The sequence below is a fragment of the Salvelinus namaycush genome, chromosome 32 (assembly GCF_016432855.1).
Source record: "Salvelinus namaycush isolate Seneca chromosome 32, SaNama_1.0, whole genome shotgun sequence".
NCBI classification, from domain to species: domain Eukaryota; kingdom Metazoa; phylum Chordata; class Actinopteri; order Salmoniformes; family Salmonidae; genus Salvelinus; species Salvelinus namaycush.
In genome coordinates this window covers 24,270,241-24,291,089 of record NC_052338.1, presented here as the reverse complement: position 1 = coordinate 24,291,089, position 20,849 = coordinate 24,270,241, and the positions used below count along the sequence as shown (strand labels likewise).

General features: G+C 42.9%; 1 protein-coding gene across 2 annotated transcripts in view; it reads right to left on the bottom strand.

Annotated features, from left to right (window-relative positions):
* LOC120027513 (src-like-adapter) overlaps nucleotides 1-20,135 on the bottom strand; it is a 28,865-nt gene extending 8,730 nt beyond the window's left edge. Inside the window, exons 1-6 of one of the 2 annotated variants that reach the window (XM_038972474.1) lie at nucleotides 19,976-20,135; nucleotides 16,872-16,962; nucleotides 16,480-16,579; nucleotides 15,349-15,435; nucleotides 15,002-15,105; nucleotides 9,068-9,199 (exon numbers count right to left, since the gene is read on the bottom strand). In XM_038972474.1, coding sequence (XP_038828402.1) covers nucleotides 9,068-9,199; nucleotides 15,002-15,105; nucleotides 15,349-15,435; nucleotides 16,480-16,579; nucleotides 16,872-16,944 — 496 coding nt within the window. In that variant the 5' untranslated portion in view covers nucleotides 16,945-16,962; nucleotides 19,976-20,135. The remainder of the gene's footprint in view (nucleotides 1-9,067; nucleotides 9,200-15,001; nucleotides 15,106-15,348; nucleotides 15,436-16,479; nucleotides 16,580-16,871; nucleotides 16,963-19,975) is intronic. The other variant, XM_038972475.1, reaches the window with a different exon arrangement.
* Between the last annotated feature and the right edge of the window lie 714 nt (nucleotides 20,136-20,849).

Here is a 20,849-nt window from a genome sequence, read left to right as displayed (position 1 = left end):
TTTAAATCGGGAGATAGTAACTCGTTAACTTCTTATGGCTGGGGGGGGCAGTATTGAGTAGCTTGGATGAATAAGGTGCCCAGAGTAAACTGCCTGCTACTCAGGCCCAGAAGCTAAGATATGCATATTATTAGTATTTTGGATAGAAAACACTCTGAAGTTTCTAAAACTGTTTGAATGATGTCTGTGAGTATAACAGAACTCATATGGCATACAAAAACCTGAGAAAAAATCCAACCAGGAAGTGGGAAATCTGAGGTTTGTAAGTTTTCAAGTCTTTGCCTATCCAAGATACAGTGTAAATTTGGTCCGATTGCACTTCTTAAGGCTTCCATTGGATGTCAACAGTCTTTAGAACTGTTTGACTAAGGGGTCTTGCAGAATGCCGTGAGCTAAGTCACGCGTGCGGCCGTGAGAGCGAGCCGCGTTCCCTTTCATTTCTAAAGACAAAGGAATTGTTCGGTTGGAATATTAGTGAAGATTTATGATAAAAACATCCTAAAGACTGATTCTATACATCGTTTGACATGTTTCTACAAACTGTAATGGAACTGTTTTGACTTTTCATCTGGACTAAGTGCCTGCGCCTTGTAAATTTTGATTTGTGAACTAAACGCGCGACCAAAAAGGAGGTATTTGGACATAAATGATGGACTTTATCGAACAAAACAAACATTTATTGTGGAACTGGGATTCCTGGGAGTGCATTCCGATGAAGATCATCAAAGGTAAGTGAATATTTATAATGCTATTTCTGACTTCTGTTGACTCCACAACATGGCGGGTATCTGTATGGCTTGTTTTGGTGGCTGAGCGCTGTACTCAGATTATTCCATGGTGTGCTTTCGCTGTAAAGTTCTTTTGAAATCTGACACAGTGGTTGCATTAACTTCTAGTTCCTCCCAAACCCGGATCCGGGAGCACCCCCACCAGTAAAAAAGCTGACTAGCATAGCCTAGCATAGCGTCACAAGTAAATACTAGCATCTAAATATCATTAAATCACAAGTCCAAGACACCAGATGAAAGATACACTTCTTGTGAATCTAGCCACCATTTCTGATTTTTAAAATGTTTTACAGGGAAGACACAATATGTAAATCTATTAGCTAACCATGTTAGCAAAAGACACCATTTTTCTTACTCCACTATTTTTTCACTCCACCAGTAGCTATCACCAATTCGACCAAATAAAGATATAAATAGCCACTAACCGAGAAAAAACTTCATCAGATGACAGTCTGATAACATATTTATTGTATAGCATATGTTTTGTTAGAAAAATGTGCATATTTCAGGTATAAATCATAGTTTACAATTGCAGCCCCCATCACAACTCTCACTAAAATGACTAGAATAACTACAGAGACCATCGTGTATTACCTAATTACTCATCATAAAACATTTCTTAAAAATACACAGCGTACAGCAATTGAAAGACACAGATCTTGTGAATCAAGACAATATTTCAGATTTTCTAAGTGTTTTACAGCGAAAACACAATATATCGTTATATTAGCTTACCACAATAGCAAACCAGACAACAGCATTGATTCCAGCCAAACACAGCGATAACGTATTCACCACCAAAATAAATTAATTTTTCACTAACCTTCTCAGAATTCTTCAGATGACAGTCCTGTAACATCATATTACACAATCCATATAGGTTTTGTTCGAAAATGTGAATATTTAGCAGCACAAATCGTGGTTATACAATGTGATCAGTGGCAACAGGTCATGCATTCTGGCCGGCGCCATCTTGGAAAGGCACCTAATCTAATCAATAAATAATCGTAAACTTGACAAAAAAATACAGGTTGGACATCAAATGAAAGATGCATTAGTTATTAATGCAACCGCTGAGTTAGATTTTTAAAATTAACGTTACTAGACATACAGTGTGCGTTACAGCCAGACTAGTGCCGCAATAATGGCGGACAAATCCGTTTACATTTTTCCACATAAATACGGAATAACATCATAAATAGCTCTTACTTTTGGACGAGCTTCCATCAGAATCTTGGGCAAGTGGTCCGTTATCCAAAAGAATCGTTGCTTGGTTGTAAAACGTAGTCTTCAACTTCGGAATTAGCGGCTAACAATAGCTATGTGGCCACAGCATGCCCAAATCCTCAAAACGCAATACTAAGGAAATTCCGAAAATAGCAATATACTCGCATAAACTGATATAACTCGGTTTAAAATAACTTCGTTATGATGTTTCTAACACCTATATCGAATTAAATTACAGACAGATATATCTAAGGTCGATAACTGAGCGTTTCAAAATGCCATCCTGAGGTCTTGCTTTGCGCAATGACGAACGTCGAAAAGAGAGGTCCCCTCGTTCCTTGGCCTTTTATAAACTCTGAGAGCTACGTAGGAACTCCATTCCACTTCTCATTGGTTACTGACATCCAGGGGAAGGCGGGTGCAGTTCATGTCGACCCATAGGATACATACAGAGCTTTAAACTGATCTGAGAACAGAGCCTAATTTTCAGACCTTCGCAGTTCCTGTCATGGATTTCGCTGCAGAAAGAGTTCTGGTTCACCCACAGACATAATTCAAACGGTTTTAGAAACTAGAGATTGTTTTCTATCCAATAGTAATAATAATATGCATATTGTACGAGCAAGAATTGAGTACGAGGCAGTTTAATTTGGAGACCAATTTTCACTAAGTCGAAATAGCACCCCCTATATTCTCAAGAGGTTAAGGAGAAGTATATCTTTAATTCCATGCATAACACTTGTATTTTCATCAAAATTTATGATGAGTATTTTTGTAAATTGATGTGGCTCTGCAAAATCACCGGATGTTTTGGAAGCAAAACATTACTGAACATAAAGCGCCAATGTAAACTGAGATTTTTGGATATAAATATGAACTTTTTCGAACAAAACATACATGTATTGTGTAACATGAAGTCCTATGAGTGCCATCTGATGAAGATCATCAAAGGTTAGTGATTCATTTTATCTCTATTTCTGCTTTTTGTGACTCCTCTCTTTGGCTGGAAAAATGGCTGTGTTTTTCGATGACTAGGCACTGACCTAACATAATCGCATGGTAGGCTTTCGTCGTAAAGCCTTTTTGAAATCGGACACTGTGGTGGGATTTACAACAAGTGTATCTTTAAAATGGTGTATAATACTGTACTTGTATGTTTGAGGAATTTTAATTATGATATTTCTGTTGTTTGAATTTGGCGCCCTGCACTTTCACTGGCTGTTGTTAAATCGATCCCGTTAACGGGATTTCAGCTGTAAGAAGTTAAAGAACTTTTCCCGTGGTGCCCCAAGATTGATAATGAGTTAATTATTACATGACTAATTTAATCACGTAATAATTCAAAGTAGTTAATTAATTTGATAAAATAACTGTCTTCACATTAATGGTAGTCACGTCTTTACAGGGTATATGTTTGGTATTTTATTAGGATCCCCATTAGCTGTTGCAAAAGCAGCAGCTACTCTTCCTGGGGTCCACACAAAACATGAAATAGGACATAATACAGAACATTAATAGACAAAAACAGCTCAAACTATCTAGGTTGCATGTGAATGAAGGAGAATAGATGTATGATGGGTATAAATGTGTCTGAGAAAAGATGAGAGGTTGGGACAAACGTTGTTTGGGTGGACAAGGATGGGAGGGTTGGACAAGCTTGGCAAGGATGGGAGGGTTGGACAAACCTGGCTTGGGTGGGCCAGGATGGGAGGGTTGGACAAGCTTGGCTTGGGTGAGCAAGGATGGGAGGGTTGGACAAGCTTGGCTTGGCTGGGGGGTGTAAAGGGGGGAGAAAAAAATGTGAGGGGCTGTGGGAAAGGGACAAGCTTGGCTTGGGAAAGAGGGAAGGAAGGATTTATATTGAAATGTAATTGTATTTATTTTTGTGACTTGCAAACCTGCTGTAAAATGAATAAGAGTTCTGGCCAAATTAGGAGACGATGACAAGTCATTATTATTCCTTATTTGCCATTGTAGTTAAGATCCAACGGTGGTTATTGGCGAGAGTGGAGATGGGCTCTATCCGAGGGGTCGGGACGAGAAGTTGGGAGGGCAGTAAACACTTCCCTGGAGTATGTGTGGTGCCTCGACTCATTTCACTTTGGTCTCTCGGTGGACCCACTCTCCCCAAGTAGAGCCCCACCAGCCCCACTCTCAGTGGAGCCCCACTCTCGGTGGACCCACATTGGGGGGGGGGGGGGGGGGGCTATATGGAATTGTTACCAAGAATCATTTAGCTATTAGATTTAGAATTTTAAGACCCCTTGACAAATAGAATTTGGCATTACTGCTATTAGTCCCCCCCAAAAAACCTTAAGGAAGTTTGTTCTGAAGTGTCTGTCCTGTATCTGAGAGATGAAAGAAAGATCAGGAAACATACATGTACATGTATATACAGTACCAGTCAAATGTTTGGACACACCTACTCATTCAAGGGTTTTTCTTTATTTTTACTATTTTCTACATAGTTTCAACTATGAAATAACACATATGGAATCATGTAGTAACCAAAAAAGTGTTAAACAAATAAAAATTGTCACATCTTCTCCTGTTCCTCCCCTCCGGCGTACCTTCATAATTTCCTCCCCTTTATATGTCACTGTCTTATGTTCACTCACCAGTTGGTATTGTTCTTGTTTAACGGCGTGTTGCCTCATAGAATTATCTCGTTCCTGTTTTTGTTGTTTTATTCAACTTTTCACCTGCTTCCCAACTCAGCTTTGTTATTACAGAATACCAACTCAAACTATGGAAGCAGCAGGAAAATCGGATATCTTTTAGACGGTCGGCGAGCAAGGGTACCTTCTACGTCAACACCATGACCAGCTGGCTCAACTGGGGATGGCCATGGAAGAGGTTCTCCGCAGTTTGCAGCATCTCGAGGGACGTTGCAGACCAGCAGCGGAGGATACTCTAGAGCCAGTCTACCCAGCGAGCCAGCGAAACGGCTCATTCAGCAACCCGCTCAGGTCAGCGAAGCTCGTCTTTCCCTCCCAGAGAAATACGACGGTACACCATCCAAATGCCGTGGCTTCCTCCTTCAGTGCTCCCTCTATTTGTCACACCAGTTGGGAGCCCCCACCACCAGGAAGTCTAAGGTTGCCATGATTATTTCTCTGCTGACCAGGCGGGCATTGGAATGGGCTACGACCTGTGTGAGAAGGTCCAGACGGAACTGGCCTGTCGGGACAACAACCTTATCCTGGACGCGCTCATTGCGATGGCCATCCGCCTGGATAACCTTCAATGGGAGCGTTTGCATTCTCATCGCTTCTCTCCCTCCTTCTGCGAGTACTTGGGATCAGAGCCTGAACCCATGGAGGTAGGGGTCACACGCCATTCCACGGCAGAACGAGACAGATGGATACAGCTGGGGCTATGTCTGTGCTGTGGGCAAGGAGGGCACAAGCTCCAGCGGTGTCCGGTACATCAGAATCCGAGATCCACTAGAGCAGAGGGACGGTCACGTGATGTTTCATCCCCTGGATCAGGAGTGAGTATTCCAGATGCAACTCTTCCTGCTAGACTCTTTTTGGTTTCTATCCCTCTGGCTGACTGTCCCTCATGTACTGTGTCTACAGCTTTAGTGGATTCCGGCGCCGCGTGGAACTTTATGGATCAGACCCTTGCCTCCTCCCTCAACATTACCATCTACCCGCTCTTCTCTCCTTTTCCAGTTCAAGATCTTGACTGTCGGCTATTATGATCTGGGACCATCACACACATTACTCAACCACTCACCCTCACCGTGGAGTCACCAGGAGAACATCCCCTTTTTCATCACCAATGCACCAGTTCACAAAATCATCCTCGGCCTCCCTTGGCTTCAACGCCATGACCATCTCATGGTCGAGGATGAGAATCAGACTGGTCACCTGAATGCCGGAAGACCTGCTTCCCTGTCCCATGTGGTTCATCGTCGGTTGAGAGTCCTGTGTTTGCCCTTCAGCCCAACATCCCGGAGGAATACCAGGACCTAAGGGAGGTATTCTCCAAGACCCGCGCTACTTGTCTCCCTCCTCATCGCCCTGGGACTGTGCCATCGACCTGTTTTCCGGTGCTACACCTCCGCGCAGACGCATCTACCCTCTGTCTGTGGCTGAGACCCGGGCCTTGGAGGATTACATTCAAGAGGCACTCCAACAGGGTTTCATCCTCATATGCACGTCTCCTGCGTCGGCTGGTTCCTTTTTCGTGGTCAAGAAGGATGGCGGATTACGCCCATGTATCGATTACCGAGGTCTCAATGACATCACCAAGAAGTATCGGTACCCTCTCCCGTTGGTGCCGTCAGCCATCGAGCAGCTCCGCGGGGCCCAGTTCTTCACCAAACTGGACTTGCGGAGTGCCTACAATCTCATCCGCATCCGGGAGGGGGAGGAGTGTAAGACGCCGTTCAGCATGATGTCTGGTCACTACGAGTACTTGGTTATGCCCTTTGGCTTAGCCAATGCTCCGTCATTGTTCCAGGCATTCGTCAACGAGGTGTTCAGGGACATGCTCGGACGTCAGGTGATTGTCTACATCAATGACATCCTGATCTTCTCACAAACCTTGAAGATCACATCACCCACGTTATAACAGTCCTGGAACGCCTCTTGGTCAATCAACAGTTTGTCAAGGCGGAGAAGTGGCAATTCCATCAGAAGGCTGTATCCTTCTTGGGTTACCAAATCAGCCCGCAGGGAGTGAGGATGGAGGACAAGAAGGTAGATGCGGTAAGGTCATGGCCAGTCCCAACCACCGTCAAGGGTTACAACGGTTTTTGGGGTTTGCCAAATTCTTCCCCCGTTTCATCAGGAACTTCAGTGCAATCGCCGCCCCTCTCACCTCCCTCATCAAGGTTGGGCCTCGTAGGTTGCTGTGTTCTCCAGCAGCCGAAGAGGCCTTTCGTCTCCTCAAGGGGCGTTTCACCTCCGCTCCCTTGCTAAACCACCCAGATCCCATGCTACCTTTTGTGGTTGAGGTAGACTCATCTGAGGTGGGCGTGGGGGCAGTTTTGTCACAAAGACAGGGTAACCCATTGAAATTGTATCCTTGTGCTTTTTCCTCCAAGAAACTGTCCTCAGCAGAGAAATTGGCAATCGAGAGCTCCTGGCAGTGAAGTTGGAATTAAAGGAGTGGAGACATTAACTGGAGGGCGCCAAGGAACCATTTGTCATCCTCACCGACCATCAGAACCTAGCGTACATACGGACAGCGAGGAGACCAGTGGTTTGGGATGTCGATGTGGACATCCGCCAGGCTCTGGAGAGGGAGCCTGCACCCCGGAATTGTCCTCCCGAGTGCATCTACATTCCCACGGAGATAAGGGATCGGCTGCTGACCTGGGCACACACAGCTGTCGTCACTTGATTTCCAGGTATTTCTCGCACCCATCCACTACATCGCTGAGAAGTACTTGTGGCCCACCTTGGTGCAGGATGTCACTCGGTATGTCAACTCCTGTTCCATATGTGCTCAAACCAAGTCCCCCCGGAATGCTCCAGCAAGGAAGCTCCTCCGACCGTCACTTCTGGGTATCGGCCTCACTCCAACGGGTAGGTGGAGATAATGAACCAGTAGCTGGGGAGGTTCCTGAGGAGTCACTGTCAGGACCGGCAGGGTGAGTGGGCACGCTTCCTTCCCTGGACAGAGTACGCCCAGAACTCCCTACTTCACTCCTCCACTGAGTTGACCCACTTCCAGTGTGTTTTAGGTTTCCAGCTGGCCCCCGGGCCAGATCGCAGCTCCTACGGTAGATGAGTGGTTCCGGTGTGTTGAGGAGGTGTGGAGCGACGCGCACGTGAGACTCCAGCGCGCCGTCCATCGTCTGACGGAACAGGCAGACTGCCACTGCAGTGAGACCCCTGTGTTCCATTCTGGGGACCGCATCTGGCTCTCTACCAGGAACCTCCCACTCCGCATGCCCTGCAAGAAAGTCCCCGGTTTGTGGGGCCATTCAAGGTTCTCCGGAGGGTCAACGAGGTGACATACAGGTTACAACTACCCAGTCACTATCATATCTCACCCTCTTTTCATGTCTCCCTTCTCAGGCCAGTGGTTCCTGGTCCACTAGCTGATACTGTCCCCCATGACACACCTCCACCCCCCCCTGGACATCGAGGGGGGTCCGGCGTACGCTGTCAGCTCCCTACTGGACTCCCGACGTCATAGGGGTCGGCTCCAGTATCTGGTGGACTGGGAGGGGTATGGCCCAGAGGAGCGGTGTTGGGTTCCATTGGAGGACACTCTGGACCCCAGCATCCGTGATTTCCACCTTTGCCACCCGGACCGACCCACTCCTCGTAACAAATGTATGCTTAATCCAGTATAAACTAATGTATAGAATTTATTATACAAAATTAAAACAATTCTACAGCACAATGGCAGAGTGTAAAACAATGCAAGCAATGCTTTCTTGGAATGCTATGAAGTCTGGAAGTTGTGGGAGGAGTTAGAAAGTTGGCTGTCAGAAGTATTCCAATGTAAACTTACTTTTAAACCATCTATCTGCATATTTCAAGACATGACATATGAGGGTGTGGTGAGAGAACCAATGGGGTGGACCATACTTTAATCGTCAATGATTTCGAAAAAAATCTCTACTCAAAAACTGGAAATCAAATGATCCTTCATCACTACGACAGTGGATGAATCAAATGTATTGCTATTTATTATTATTATTATTTAAATATTGAATATTGAGTGTGGGCTACAGAAGAAAATAGAACAATGCAATTTGAGGCCATATGGCATAGAGTGCAACAAGCACTGGAATGTTCCAGGGGAAATGTGTGTGTGTTTGTTTGTTGTCTTTTGTATGGTTATTGTTTGAGAAAATAAATAAAAGTAAAACAGTGTGACAGTCAATATGAAAGACCTAGTCTCAGTACAAATATGTTAAAATGGTCATCAACAACAGCATTACTTCCTGTTTTGTTCTTAGTGTGTGTACTCTCAGAGCTAGGCCAACGCACAGTGGAAAGATGGCAAGCATCTGATAAGAACAAAGCTATTTAAAAATTATTGAGGTTATTTTCAGTGTGTGTGTGTGTCTGTCTTGGACTCACCAGAGTAGTGGTTTACCATCTCTTCCAAGCACTGGAAAGTAAGACGAGGAGAGATATAGTACCAGCTGTTCTCCAGGCGAAAGATTTTATAGTGCTGGATGGATCTGTGCTTCACAGACATGGAGTAGACACCTGCAAATATAATATAACATAAAAGGCATTAGGTATAGGCCTAGATAGATCTTAATAGATACCCATCTCCTATCATCCTACTGACATTCAGTTTAATAACCCCCTTGAGTTGATGTCTGCACCCGGAAAATTATATTAGCATAAAACATAAAAAAACCTGTCTGTTCAATCCTCCACCAATGGCGGCCTTCTACATCTGAAGTGGAAGGTGGCTGAGCTACAGTGATGTTTGTTAGAACATGAGACATCCAGAAAATTGGTCTTCTCACTAAAACGTTTGTAGTGTCCGAATGGTTTACCTACAAACTAATAATAATTGGCACTCTATGATGGGAATAAAGATGAGACTCTCACGATGGTGTACTCTGTTTTGCTCTATGACCCTCACAAGACTTACTTGTCTGAAGGTAGCTATGTACCAGTTTACAAAATGAATGTAAGAACAGTGCCTTCATAAATTATTCACACCCCTTGACATTTTGTTGTGTTACAGTGTGAATTTAAAATGTGTTACATTTATATTTGTGTCACTGGCCTACACACAACACCCCATAATGTCAAAATGGAATTATGTTTTTAGAAATTTGTACAATGAATTACAAATTAAAAGATGAAATGTCTTGAGTCAATAAGTATTCAACCCCTTTGTTATGGCAAGCCTAAATTAGTTCAGGATTAAACATTTGCTAACCAAGTCACATAATAAGTTGCATGGACTGGAATAGTGAATAGTGTTTAACATGATTTTTGAAAGACCACCTCATCACTGTACCCCACACATACAATTATCTGTAAGGTCCCTCAGTTGAGCAGTGCATTTTATACACAGAGGCAAGGAGGTTTACCAAATCCCCACAAAGGGCACCTATTGGTAGATGCGTAAAAAAAACATTGAATGACATTGAATATCCCTTTTGAGCATGGTGAAGTTATTAATTACACTTTGGATGGTGTATCAATACGCCCAGTCACTACAAAGATATAGGCGTCCTTCCTAACTCAGTTGCCGGAGAGGAAGGAAACCGCTCAGGGATTTCACAATGAGGCCAAAGGGGACTTTAAAACAGTTACAGAGTTTAATGGCTGTGATAGGAGAAAGCAAACTGAGGATGGATAAACAACATTGTAGTTACTCCACAATACTAACCTAAATGACAGTGACAATGACAATCTATGTAATCCATTTGGAATTCAGGCTGTAACACAACATAATGTGGAATAAGTCATGGGGTCTGAATACTTCCAGAATGCACTGTATATGGAAGTAGTTCAGCGCCCCAAAAACGTTTTGGGCGACCCGACCGAATTCGCATAGTGAGTTATAGAGCTGTCATTCTTATTGATCTGTTCTACATGCGCTATTTCTATGCTTCCCTTATAAAGTTTTGTTTTTGAGTTTTTTTACTTTCGGTTTTGTACACCAGATTCAAACAGCTGACAATGCTATATTTTTGGTTATTGAAAATATATTTCACAGTGATTTGCATGGTTCAATGATTTTTTACATAAACTGAAATTAAGTAAACTATTATAATTTTAGCAACCAGGAAATGATTTATGCATGTTGCACCTTTAAATGTGGGTAATACATTTTTAAAATATAATTATATATCTATACACACAACCGTTCAAAAGTTTGTGGTCACTTAGAAATGTCCTTGTTTTTGAAAAAAAAGCTAATTTTTTGTCCATTAAAATAACATCAAATTGATCAGAAATACAGTGTAGACATTGTTAATGTTGTAAATGACTATTGTAGCTGGAAATGGCTGATTTTTAATGGAATATCTACATAGGCGTACAGAGGCCCATTATCAGCAACAGCTTTCTTTAAACTACCAACAATAACACTGGTTACATTGCTGGAACTCTTTAATATTGTAAATGACTATTGTAGCTGGAAACGGCTGATTTGTAATGGAATATCTACATAGGCGCAGAGAGGCCCATTATCAGCAACAATCACTCCTGTGTTCCAATGGCACGTTGTGTTAGCTAATCCAAGTTTATAATTTTAAAAGGCTAATTGATCATTAGAAAATCCTTTTGCAATTATGTTTGCACAGCTGAAAACTGTTGTACTAATTAAAGAAGCAATAAAACTGGCCTTCTTTAGACTAGTTGAGTATCTGGAGCATCAGCATTTGGGGGTTCGATTACAGGCTCAAAATGGCCAGAAACAAAGCACTTTCTTCTGAAACTTGTCAGTCTATTCTTGTTCTGAGAAATAAAGCCTATTCCATGCGAGAAATTGCCAAGAAACCGAAGATCTCGCACAACGCTGTGTACTACTCCCTTCACAGAACAGCGCAAACTGGCTCTAACCAGAATAGAAAGAAGAGTGGGAGGCCCCACTGACAACTGAGCAAGATGACAAGTACATTAGAGTGTCTAGTTTGAGAAACAGATGCCTCACAAGTCCTCAAATGGCATGTTGGCCTACTAGGCAGAGTTCCTCTGTCCAGGGTCTGTCTTCTTTTGCCCAACTTAATATTTTATTTTTATTGGCCAGTCTGAGATATGCTTTTTCTTTGCAACTCTGTCCAGAAGGAGTGATGGTTGCTGATAATGGGCCTTTGTACGCCTATGTAGATATTCCATTAAAAAATCTGCCATTTCCAGCTACAATAATCATTTACAACATTAACAAGGTCTACACTGTATTTCTGATCAATTTGATGTTATTTTAATGGACCAAAAATTTGCTTGTCTTTCAAAATCAAGGACATTTCTAAGTGACCCCAAACTTTTGAACAGTAGCGGATATATAGATATATACAGTTGAAGTCGGAAGTTTACATACACTTAGGTTGGAGTCATTAAAACTCGTTTTTCAACGACTCAACAAATTTCTTGTTAAGAAACGACAGTTTTGGCAAGTCGGTTAGGATATCTACTTTGTGCATGACACAAGCAATGTTTCCAACGATTGTTAACAGACAGATTTTTTCACATATAATTCCAGTGTGTCAGAAGTTTACATATACTACGTACGTTGACTGTGCTTTTAAGCAGCTTGGAAAATTCCAGAAAATTATGTCATGGCTTTAGAAGCTTCTGATTGGCTAATTGACATCATTAGAGTCAATTGGAGGTGTACCTGTGGATGTATTTCAAGGCCTACCTTCAAACTCAGTGCCTCTTTGCTTGACATCATGGGAAAATCAAAAGAAATCAGCCAAGACCTCAGAAAAAAATTGTAGACCTCCACAAGTCTGGTTCATCCTTGGGAGCAATTTCAAAATGCCTGAAGGTACCACGTTCATCTGTACAAACAATAGTACGCAAGTTTAAACACCATGTGACCACGCAGCCGTCATACCGCTCAGCCGTCATACTGCGAACCGCACTGTTGGTTAGAGCCTGTATGTAAGCATTTCACTGTTGTATTTGTCGCACGTGACAAACTTTGATTTGATTTGAAGGAGACGCATCTCCTGGAGATGAACGTACTTTGGTGCGAAAAGTGCAAATCAATCCCAGAACAACATCAAAGGACCTTGTGAAGATGCTGGAGGAAACAGGTACAAAAGTATATATATCCACAGTAAAACGAGTCCGATGTCAACATAATCTGAAAGGCCGCTCAGCAAGGAAAAAGCCACTGCTCCAAAACCGCCATAAAAAAGCCAGACTATGGTTTGCAACTGCACATGAGGACAAAGATTGTACTTTTTGGAGAATTTTCCTCTTGTCTAATGAAACAAATATAGAACTGTTTGGCCATAACAACCATCGTTGTGTTTGGAGGAAAAAGGGGGTGGCTTGCAAGCCGAATAACACCATCCCAACATTCCTGACATTTCACATTCTTAAAATAAAGTGGTGATCCTAACTAACCGAAGACAGGGAATTTTTACTATGATTAAATGTCAGGAATTGTGAAAAACTGAGTTTAAACGTATTTGGCTAAGGTGTATGTAAACTTACGACTTCAACTGTATATATATATATACACTGCTCAAAAAAATAAAGGGAACACTTAAACAACACAATGTAACTCCAAGTCAATCACACTTCTGTGAAATCAAACTGTCCACTTAGGAAGCAACACTGATTGACAATAAATTTCACATGCTGTTGTGCAAATGGAATAGACAAAAGGTGGAAATTATAGGCAATTAGCAAAACACCCCCAATAAAGGAGTGATTCTGCAGGTGGTGACCACAGACCACTTCTCAGTTCCTATACTTCCTGGCTGATGTTTTGCTCTCTTTTGAATGCTGGCGGTGCTCTCACTCTAGTGGTAGCATGAGACGGAGTCTACAACCCACACAAGTGGCTCAGGTAGTGCAGCTCATCCAGGATGGCACATCAATGCGAGCTGTGGCAAGAAGGTTTGCTGTGTCTGACAACGTAGTGTCCAGAGCATGGAGGCGCTACCAGGAGACAGGCCAGTACATCAGGAGACGTGGAGGAGGCCGTAGGAGGGCAACAACCCAGCAGCAGGACCGCTACCTCTGCCTTTATGCAAGGAGGAGCACTGCCAGAGCCCTGCAAAATGACCTCCAGCAGGCCACAAATGTGCATGTGTCTGCTCAAACGGTCAGAAACAGACTCCATGAGGGTGGTATGAGGGCCCGACGTCCACAGGTGGGGGTAGTGCTTACAGCCCAACACCGTGCAGGACGTTTGGCATTTGCCAGAGAACACCAAGATTGGCAAATTCGCCACTGGCGCCCTGTGCTCTTCACAGATGAAAGCAGGTTCACACTGAGCACATGAGCACATGTGACAGACGTGACAGAGTCTGGAGACGCCGTGGAGAACGTTCTGCTGCCTGCAACATCCTCCAGCATGACCGGTTTGGCGGTGGGTCAGTCATGGTGTGGGGTGGCATTTCTTTGTGGGGCCGCACAGCCCTCCATGTGCTCGCCAGAGGTAGCCTGACTGCCATTAGGTACCGAGATGAGATCCTCAGACCCCTTGTGAGACCATATGCTGACACATGCACATTTGTGGCCTGCTGGAGGTCATTTTGCAGGGCTCTGGCAGTGCTCCTCCTTGCACAAAGGCGGAGGTAGCGGTCCTGCTGCTGGGTTGTTGCCCTCCTACGGCCTCCTCCACGTCTCCTGATGTACTGACCTGTCTCCTGGTAGCGCCTCCATGCTCTGGACACTACGCTGACAGACACAGCAAACCTTCTTGCCACAGCTCGCATTGATGTGCCATCCTGGATGAGCTGCACTACCTGAGCCACTTGTGTGGGTTGTAGACTCCGTCTCATGCTACCACTAGAGTGAGAGCACCGCCAGCATTCAAAAGAGAGCAAAACATCAGCCAGGAAGCATAGGAACTGAGAAGTGGTCTGTGGTCACCACCTGCAGAATCACTCCTTTATTGGGGGTGTCTTGCTAATTGCCTATAATTTCCACCTTTTGTCTATTCCATTTGCACAACAGCATGTGAAATTTATTGTCAATCAGTGTTGCTTCCTAAGTGGACAGTTTGATTTCACAGAAGTGTGATTGACTTGGAGTTACATTGTGTTGTTTAAGTGTTCCCTTTATTTTTTTGAGCAGTGTATATATACAGTATATATATTTCAGATATAGGACAGAGATTTTAAAACAATCTTCCTTTTGAAAAAACATTTTTCTATCTGTTTTCCCGTGTATGAATCTGTTATTTAATGCGTTTCTATGGGCTAATAGCAGTAAGACCAAATTCAATGTTTCATCCAATACTTTGTATATATACACTGTATATTTGTTTTATACTTAGAGGCATCAAAAAAATCCCCACCCGGCTTAGACTCTTAAGGAATAACTTGGTAGGGCATTAAATGTTCATGCACTCACCTCTCTGCTGGGTGCTCTCTCTGATCATGAAGGAACCCACTCTGTTTTCAGGGAGACTAAGTAGTTCCTCTGCCTTCTGCCTCACTACTCCCTCAAACAGCCATCTTAAAACAACACACACACACACACACACACACACACACACACACACACACACACACACACACACACACACACACACACACACACACACACACACACACACACACACACACACACACACACACACACACACACACACACACACACACACACACGGGAACGGTATACATTATATCACTGTACAGAATCAAGTCAACACAGCCTTTAATTATGACAACACAGAACATAGTTTTAACATTGCTTACCCATGGTAGACTTTGGCAGTATGGTTGTTGGGGATGTAGTTCTCACTTCCTGATTGGACAGACCGGACTCTCCACCAGTTGCCTTCCCTGAAGAACACAGATTAAAGGAGAACTTCAATAGGTAACAGAAACTAAATCTGAAATTGTAGTTCCCCCTATTTGTATAAGTGTTAAGTGTTATGCATCAGATTTCCCCCAATGTGTTCATTCTTTGTTGTGTGCAAAATGTTATTGATTGTGTAGTGATGTTTTGTATTATTGCATGCTTAGTAGTTATACTTGTATGCAGAGCGTTCCATTTTGTTTTGGAAAGGACTGTGTCTGTCCTCTTTTGTTGTCACGGTATCTATATCTGTAACTCTGCATCTATCCATTTCTGCCCTAGGAAGCTTTTAGTACAGAGTAGGGTTGCAAAACTACCGGTAATTTACCAAAGTTACTGTAATCTATGGTAATTTATACTCAAATAACTTTACAAAAAATATATGCATACTGTATTCCTTTTTTATATATGTGTCCATGAGTTTCTAGTGGATAGATAGACCATATGGTTGAAATATCATAATTAATGATGAAAGCATCTAATCAACAATGGCATTTTTTAATAAACTCTGCAGCTTTTTTCACAATTGGCCTCAGTTTAGTGCCAAAACTTTTACAAGAAAGACATATTGACATCAACAAATAAATAAAGGATATTTCATGCTGAAACCTTCATATTAAACACCAATGGTATTCACTAAGTTGTAGGGTTTATATTTCGGGTAATGTTTTCCAGGTTTGTCATTCTATTTTGTGTTTCAAAATCATCTTATTTGATCATTTTATACATGTTACATGTGATAAGAGCACACAGAGGGCCAGAGAGAATTACAGACACCTGGCATCATCTAAATGACCCAAAAAGGCTACTAGAGGTCATGTGATGAAATTCTCCAAAGACCTTGAACGTTTCGAAAATTCTGGTATAACTGAAAGTTATAATATATATATATATATATATATATATATATATATATATATATATATATATATTATTCCCTCTAATATACCCTCCCTTTGCAACCCTAGTGCAGAGACTGTGGGTTTATAATTGTTCTAACAGACAGACAAAGTACTGACTCTACTTACTGAGACAAGACCCTCAGCTTCTCTCCCATCCTAAAGATCGGCTCACTGATGTCTGGAGAAGGATAGTCATGGAGAACGACAAGAGTCTCATCTTCTCCTGCTGAGTAACCGCCAATATTACACAATTAGATAGACGTTAACACAGAGACACAATTTGCCAGAAATATAGGAAATAATTGTCTCATTATAACTTCTAATTCAAATGAATTATATGAAACACTTGGACAAATGGGTAAACAGTATGTCATCTAAAAAGTCCTGAGTCATCTTTCAAAGCTGTGTGAACATATTATATATTGTAAAGCCTGAACACATTACAATATCAAAAACTGCAGTATCACAAAGAAACGGCAAATAACTGCTCAATATCTCAAAAAAGATTGAAGCCTTACCCTTTAATGCACTGTCATGGTAGTTTGAATTTGTTTTGTCCCCAGCTCCCAGTCCCCACATCACATTCCCCATAGCGGCACTCTAATGGGTCTGAGGACAGACGGACATACGGTATAGCTGGTCATCAAGCTAGTCATCAACACAAACTTCCGATAGCAGACAGAGAGTAATCTGGCTGGCCAGTGAAGGCCCCATCCAGCACCTGTGTCCCTGTGTCCCTGTCATGCATGTGTGCATGTTGTAACTTCCCTATTAACAGCCAGAGTGCTATCTCGACCAGGACACGCAGTCGACTGCAAAACCTGAGGTGTGGCTCTGAGCTCTTTCCATCCTACCCCCTTTCTAAATAATAAAAATACTGTATAACTCATGTTGCAAAATGTGTTAACTAATTGGAAGGTCCATTTGTGTGTACAGAAGTTGGCTATATTGTGTAGCCTATATGTTTTTTACCTCACCCATAACGCATAGTGAAAACTCCTGATTTTCCAAATGTTTTGTCGAATCCTGATTAAATTCAGCATTTTCAGGTTTCTATCTAGTATTCACTATATTCACATTATAGAGTAGTACACTGGAGTAGATGCTATATTAAAACTGTAGTGTCCAATTGTCACTCTGATGAACTAATAAGAGAACACAGGAAAGAGTGACACAGTGGAAACAATCAGAAGATAATATCTTGGTTAATTTGCATGATATGTCAGCAAATATTTATCATGCTGTGTGTCAATGCTATTTATAGTCAGAGTAAAAATGTTTATTTGACCAAATGTGACCAGCAAATCAAATCAAATCAAACGTTATATGTCACATGCGCCGAATACATGTGTAGACCTTACTGTGAAATGCTTACTTAACCAACAGCACAGTTCAAGAAAGAGATAAGAAAATATTTACTAAATAAACTAAAGTAAAAAATAATAAAAAGTAACACAATAGAATAACAATAACGAGGATATATACAGGGGATACCTGTACCGAGTCAATGTGCAGGGTTACAGGTTAGTCGAAGTAATTTGTGCATGTAGGTTGGGGTGAAGTGACTATTCATAGATAATATACAGCTTAGCAACAGTGTAAAAAAAATGGAGGGTGGGGGGGGGGTCAATGTAAATAGTCAGGTGGCCATTTTATTAATTGTTCAGCATTCTTATGGCTTGGAGGTAGAAGCTGTTAAGGAGCCTTTTGGTCCTAGACTTGGCACTCCGGTACCGCATTCTGTGCGGTCGCAGAGAAAACAGTCTATGACTTGGGTGACTGGGGTCTTTGACAATTTTTTGGGCTTTCCTCTGACACCGCCTGTTATATAGGTCCTGGATTGCAGGAAGCTTGGCCCCAGTGATGTACTGGGCCGTACACACTACCCTCTGTAGCTCTTTACGGTCAGATGCCGAGCAGTTGCCATACCAGACGGTGATGCAGTCGGTCAAGATGCTCTCTATGGTGCAGCTGTAGAACTTTCTGGAGATCTGGGGACCCATGCCAAATATTTTCAGTCTTCTGAGGGGGAAAAGGTGTTAGCGTGCCCTCTTCACGACTGTCTTGCTGTGTTTGGACCATGATAGTTCGTTGGTGATGTGGACACCAAGGAACTTGAAATTCTCGACCCGCCCAACTACAGCCCCGTTGATGTTAATAGGGGCCTGTTCGGCCCACCTTTTCCTGTAGTCCACGATCAGCTCCTTTGTCTTGTACACATTGAGGAAGAAGTTGTTGTCCTGGCACCGCACTGCCAGGTCTCGGACTTCCTCAGGCTGTCTCATCGTTGTCGGTGATCAGGCCTACCACTGTTGTGTCGTCAGCAAACTTAATGATGGTGATGGAGTCGTGTTTGGCCACGCAGTTGTGGGTGAACAGGGAGTACAGGAGGGGACTGAGCACACACCCCTGAGGGGCCCCTGTGTTGAGGATCAGCGTGGCAGATATGTTGTTGCCTACCCTTACCACCTGGGGGCGGCCCATCAGAAAGCCTAGGATCCAGTTGCAGAGGGAGGTGTTTCTTCCCAGGGTCCTTAGCTTAGTGATGAGCTTTGTGAGCACTATGGTGTTAAACACTGAGCTGTAGTCAATGAACAGCATTCTCACATAGGTTTTCCTTTTGTCCAGGTGGGAAAGGGCAATGTGGAGTGTGATTGAGATTGCGTCATCTGTGAATCTGTTGGGGCGGTATGCGAATTGGAGTGGGTCTAGGGTATCCGGGTGGATGCTCTTGATGTCATGACCAGCCTTTCAAAGCACTTCATGGGTACCGATGTGAGTGCCACAGGGTGGTAATCGTTTGGGCAGGTTACCTTTGCTTCCTTGGACACAGGGACTATGGTAGTCTGCTTGAAACATGTAGATATTACAGACTCGGTCAGGGAGAGGTTGAAAATGTCAGTGAAGACACTTACCAATTGGTCAGCGCATGGTTTGAGTACACGTCCTGGTAGTTTGTCTGGGCCCGTGGCTTTGTGAATGTTGACCTGTTTAAAGGTCTTGCTCACATCGGCTACCGAGAGCGTTATCACACAGTCGTCCAGAACAGCTGGTGCTCTCATGCATGCTTCAGTGTTGCTTGCCTCGAATCGAGCATGAAAGGCATTTAGCTCGTCTGGTAGGCTTGCATCACTGGGCAGCTCGCATCTGAGTTTCCCTTTGTAGTCCGTAACAGTTTTCAAGCCCTGCCACATCCGACGAGTGTCAGAGCCGGTGTAGTAGGATTCAATCTTAATCCTGTATTGGCACTTTGCTTGTTTGATGGTTCGTCTGATGGCATAGCGGGGTTTCTTATAAGCGTCCGGATTAGTGTTCCGCTCCTTGAAAGTGGGTGCTGAGGTGTATTTATGTCTGTAATAAAGCCCTTTTTATGTCTGTAATAAAACTCATTCTGATTGACTGAGCCTATGCCCTCCCAGGCCCACCCATGTCTGCTCTCCTGCCCAGTCGTGAAATCCATAGATTAGGGCCTAATGAATTTATTTCAATTGACTGATTTCATTCTAAGAACTGTAACTCAGTAAAATCTTTGAAATTGTTGCATTTTGCATTTATATATAGGCTTAGTACACTTTTACCAGACACATACTGCAATAAATGTATGACAGCCTCGAAAACTCACCTAGCTGCTGAGTCGTGTGGAGTCGTCAGACTTGGAGGGCCAGTAGCAGGGGATTCTAGTTGAGCATGGTCTTTGGCTCTGTGTGTTGAAGATCAGCCAGAGGAAGCATGCCAGCTACACTGTTACACTATTACTAATGACCGTCAGAGTTTCACAGTTCACACCCTCAACTGATGCATGCATAGTGAGGCGAGAGCACTTCCTCTGGCCAAACATATGAACACACACACACACGCGCACGCGCACACCCACGCACCCACGCACCCACACACGCACACGCACACGCACACGCACACACACACACACACACACACACACACACACACACACACACACACACACACACACACACACACACACACACACACACACACACACACACACTTCCTATGAAGAAATGAGGAAGGAGAAGAGACCCAAAACAAGAGACCAATGAGAATGCTAAAAGTACATACAGGTTTTAGCTTTTAGAAATTACAGAAAGAGCAAGGTTATTTCCATGCAAATATGTATGCTGTACGCATCACATACATAGATTACATTTCAACTACATAGATAGTAATTTCCTTACTATAATCGGTCAGTTACAGTTTTTTTATGTGGTGTTTTTTTCAAAACAATTGTATCACAGCCAGTCATTTTGTTTGTAGTCATTTTTTACCACATTGTTCCAAAATATATGTTTACTGTACAATATAATGAATACATTGGTTTAATCACCAAAACACAACACAATTATATCTTCTCAATTTAGTTATTTTTAACTACCAGTTAATCCAATAGCAGAAAATGTAAGATACAGTACATGTTTCAACATTGCCCTTTGAATGTAATATGGTATGGTACTGTAAGTACACTGTTTTCACATTAGGCA